The sequence below is a fragment of the Calidris pugnax genome, unplaced genomic scaffold (assembly GCF_001431845.1).
Source record: "Calidris pugnax isolate Ruff unplaced genomic scaffold, ASM143184v1 scaffold196, whole genome shotgun sequence".
In the NCBI taxonomy this organism is placed as follows: Eukaryota; Metazoa; Chordata; class Aves; order Charadriiformes; family Scolopacidae; genus Calidris; species Calidris pugnax.
The window spans coordinates 5,629,563-5,632,668 of record NW_015091042.1 but is presented as its reverse complement, the minus strand read 5'-3'; the positions used below and the strand labels follow the sequence as shown (position 1 = coordinate 5,632,668).

The 3,106-nt window shown below is 62.1% G+C and overlaps 1 protein-coding gene across 1 annotated transcript; it reads right to left on the bottom strand.

The window, feature by feature from the left end:
* Positions 1–39: 39 nt before the first annotated feature.
* Positions 40–2,595, bottom strand: FBXL15 (F-box and leucine-rich repeat protein 15). Its single transcript, XM_014956334.1, has 3 exons — positions 2,096–2,595; positions 830–1,332; positions 40–247 (listed from the first exon to the last, which is right to left on the bottom strand). The coding sequence occupies exons 1-3, from the start codon at positions 2,276–2,278 to the stop codon at positions 58–60; spliced, it is 876 nt and encodes a 291-aa protein (XP_014811820.1). The 5' UTR covers positions 2,279–2,595; the 3' UTR covers positions 40–57.
* Positions 2,596–3,106: the final 511 nt, after the last annotated feature.

Sequence of the window (3,106 nt, the reverse complement as noted above, 5' to 3'; positions counted from 1 at the left end):
CCCCAGCCTCACGTCAGTCCCCCCCCAACCCCAGCCCCCTCCCTGGCAGCAGCAGTTCTAGATCTGGAGGTTGATGAAAGGGGCGAAGCCAACCACGTCCTGCAGGAGAACGAGAGCCCTCTGCAAGGGAGGCTCCACGTCCAGCTCCACCCCACGGTTTCGGAGGATGCTCAGGCTGGACTCGGCCACGTTGTGGCAATGCTTCACCTTCAGCGAGCGCAGCTTGGGACAGTACTCGGCCAGGACCCTGCCAAGAAAGAGAGCACGTGGAGGTTGCAAGCCAGGGCTCCTGAGGGCATCACATCCCCTCTTCTCTACTCCCAGAGCTCACGACTGTGCCACACACACACCACCTTTTGGGAACAACACCCTGGTGGTCTGAAAAGACACTCAAGGGACACAGTCGGATCCCAGACCTACCCTCTGCGATGTGCTGGGGAATTTCACTGAATTTTTAGAGTTGGAAGGGACCATAGAGATCATCTAGTCCAACTCCCCTGCTGAAGCAGGATTGCCTAGAGCTAGAGCATGTTACTCAGGACTGCATCCAGGCGGGTCTTGAAAATCTCCAAGGAAGGGGACTCCACACCCTCCCTGGGCAGCCTCTTCCAGGGTTCTGTCACCCTCACCGTGAAGAAGTTTCTCCTCATATTTCGCTGTTAGTAGCACGTGGTGCCTCTCCTGAAAGGCCTACCAGTGGCTTCTCCCCAAGACTGAGCTCTCGTTGCTTTCAGCACCAGAAAAATCTGACTTTTCCCCTCCGTTCCTCTTCCTCTCCCAACCCCAGATACCTGCAGTCCTCACCCCAGCTCCCCACGGCGCTCAGTACCTGATGGAGTCATTCTTGACTCGCAGACACCCTGTGAGGTCCAGGTGCTCCAGCTCGGGGCAGCACTTGGCAATCTCCTCGACCGCCACGTCGCCCACGTTGGCGTTGACGGCCAACGACAGGGACTTGAGCCTGCTGCACTTCTGCACCAGGTAGCAGATGGCCTCGTCCTTCAGCTGGCGACAGGCCGTCAGGTCCACAGCCTCCAGCACCTTGCAGTGGTCGGCCAGGCTGCGCAGGGACAGGCTGTCCACCCACTCGCAGTGAGCCAGGGAGAGGCAGCGCAGGTTGGGACAGCTCAAGGAGATGGCCACCAGGGCATGGCGACTGAGCTGGGCACAGCCCTTCAGCTGGATGTGGTGGAGGTGATGGTTCTGCCCGATGACCGGGAGCAGCTCCCTGTCCGTCAGCCACTCGGAGCAGTTCTGGAGCACCAGCTGCTGCAGTACCTCGTTGTCCTTCAGCAGGTTAACGAAAGCAGCTCTAGGGATGGCAGGTCCGATCTGCGTGGGGAACCCAGGAAGAATTGAGGCATTCCCCAGGGTTTCAGATCAGCCTGGCTCCACCTGATCCTCACCAGAGACTCTCTCTCCCCTCCTCTTGCCCACTGGGAGAGGTGACCAAAGCCACCCTCTTCTCATCCTAGGGCAAACCATGCCATCAGGCTTTCCACCCCTCATGCCAACACTATTGCCACAAACTAGAAGATGCTCTGGCCTTGCTGTCCCCTGTCATCACCCCTTTGTTTATCTACTCCTGATGAGCTCCACACCTCTGCTCTCCAAAGACTCTTTGCTAGACCGCTCTGTGCCCTCACAGAACAGCAGCTCCTCCTGTCTCTCCAAGTCCCGGGCAGTCCCTAAGAGGGCCCACATGAGCTTTTCCCCAAGACCAAGGCACAAAGTTCTCTCTCATCAGACCCACCCTCTTGCACAACCTCCATGAGGACCGACAGGCCGTGCCGCTCTGGAGCTGGCTTGTGTTTCTGCCACCTGGTGCCCCATAATGGCCGAGGTGGAGCTTCCAGGCTCACTCCTCCCAAGGCCTCTTGCTAAAGCCGGTGGCATTGCTGGGCCCTGAGTCACCACCTCTCCTCCCCCGAGCCCATCTGTCCAGTCTGGCACCCCAGCCATTAACCCCAGCTCCCGAGCAGAAACCAGCCTCCTCGTTGGGGGCTTCCTTCTCCCCACATAGTGAGATGCGCCCCTGTTATCTCCAGAGCGGTAGGACCTCTGTGTCTCCTCCAGCCTCAGAGCCATCCAGTACCTGGCTGGAGTCAAAGCAGCGCATGTTGGCCAGGTAGAGCTGGATGAGAGACTGGAACGACTTGCTGACCCTCTGCAGGCTGAGGAGCTGCTGCAGCGGCAGGTGACAGAGGATATGTGGAACCAAGATGTCTTCCCAGGGCAGGTCCAGGAGGCATCCCCTGGAGGGGGTCAGACTCATCATCAGACGCCAGGGAGCCGGGCCTACGGTGCAAGCCAGGCTCGATCACCTCACACCTACTGCCGGGTGCCTCTAGGAGGAACAGCCAGAAAAGAAAGACTCAGCCACAGTGTCCCACAGCCAGCCCTTGGGGTAATACCCCTGGGCTTGCCACCTGCGTCACCTCCTCCTGTCACCTCCTCCCATCACCTCCTCCCCGGCCGGGGATGATGTTCACTGCTCAGGCATCCCAGTCCCCTGCCCTGCAGGATGGAGCTGGGGTGGAGCTTTCCACCAGCTCCTTGAGGAACCCTTGTCCCTCAGCAGGGCCACAAGCCATGGCTGCGGCACCGGTGACCGTGCCACCCAGCCTTCCCCCTCCTCCCCATCACCCCACCCGGGCACCGGGGGAGCGGGGAGGCATCTGCCCCCTTCCCCCTCCTCCCCATCACCCCACCCGGCCAGAGCCCAGCCACCCGGGCACCGGGCAAGGGGGGAGTGGGGAGGCATCTGCCCCTTCCCCTGGGGGACCACAGGGCTCTGGGCTCCCCCCTCAAGGAGCAGGGAAATGCCGGCCGGCGAGGGGAAGGAGCATTGGGGTGCCGGTTGCCCGGAGCCCTCCCCCCGAGCCGCGGCTGGAGGCACCGGTGACACAGCCCCAGCAGAACCGGCGGCTGGGGAAGGGTGGGGGGGGTGACGGGACCTCGCCCGCGGCCTTCCTCCCCCCCGCCAGCGTCTTCCCCGGGCCTGGTTACCGGGCTGCCCCACCGGGGCCTCCACAGAGACGCCCCCCGCCTCCCTCCCACAGGACCCCGTGGCGAGACAGCAGCCCCAAGCCCCGGTGCCCCGCCA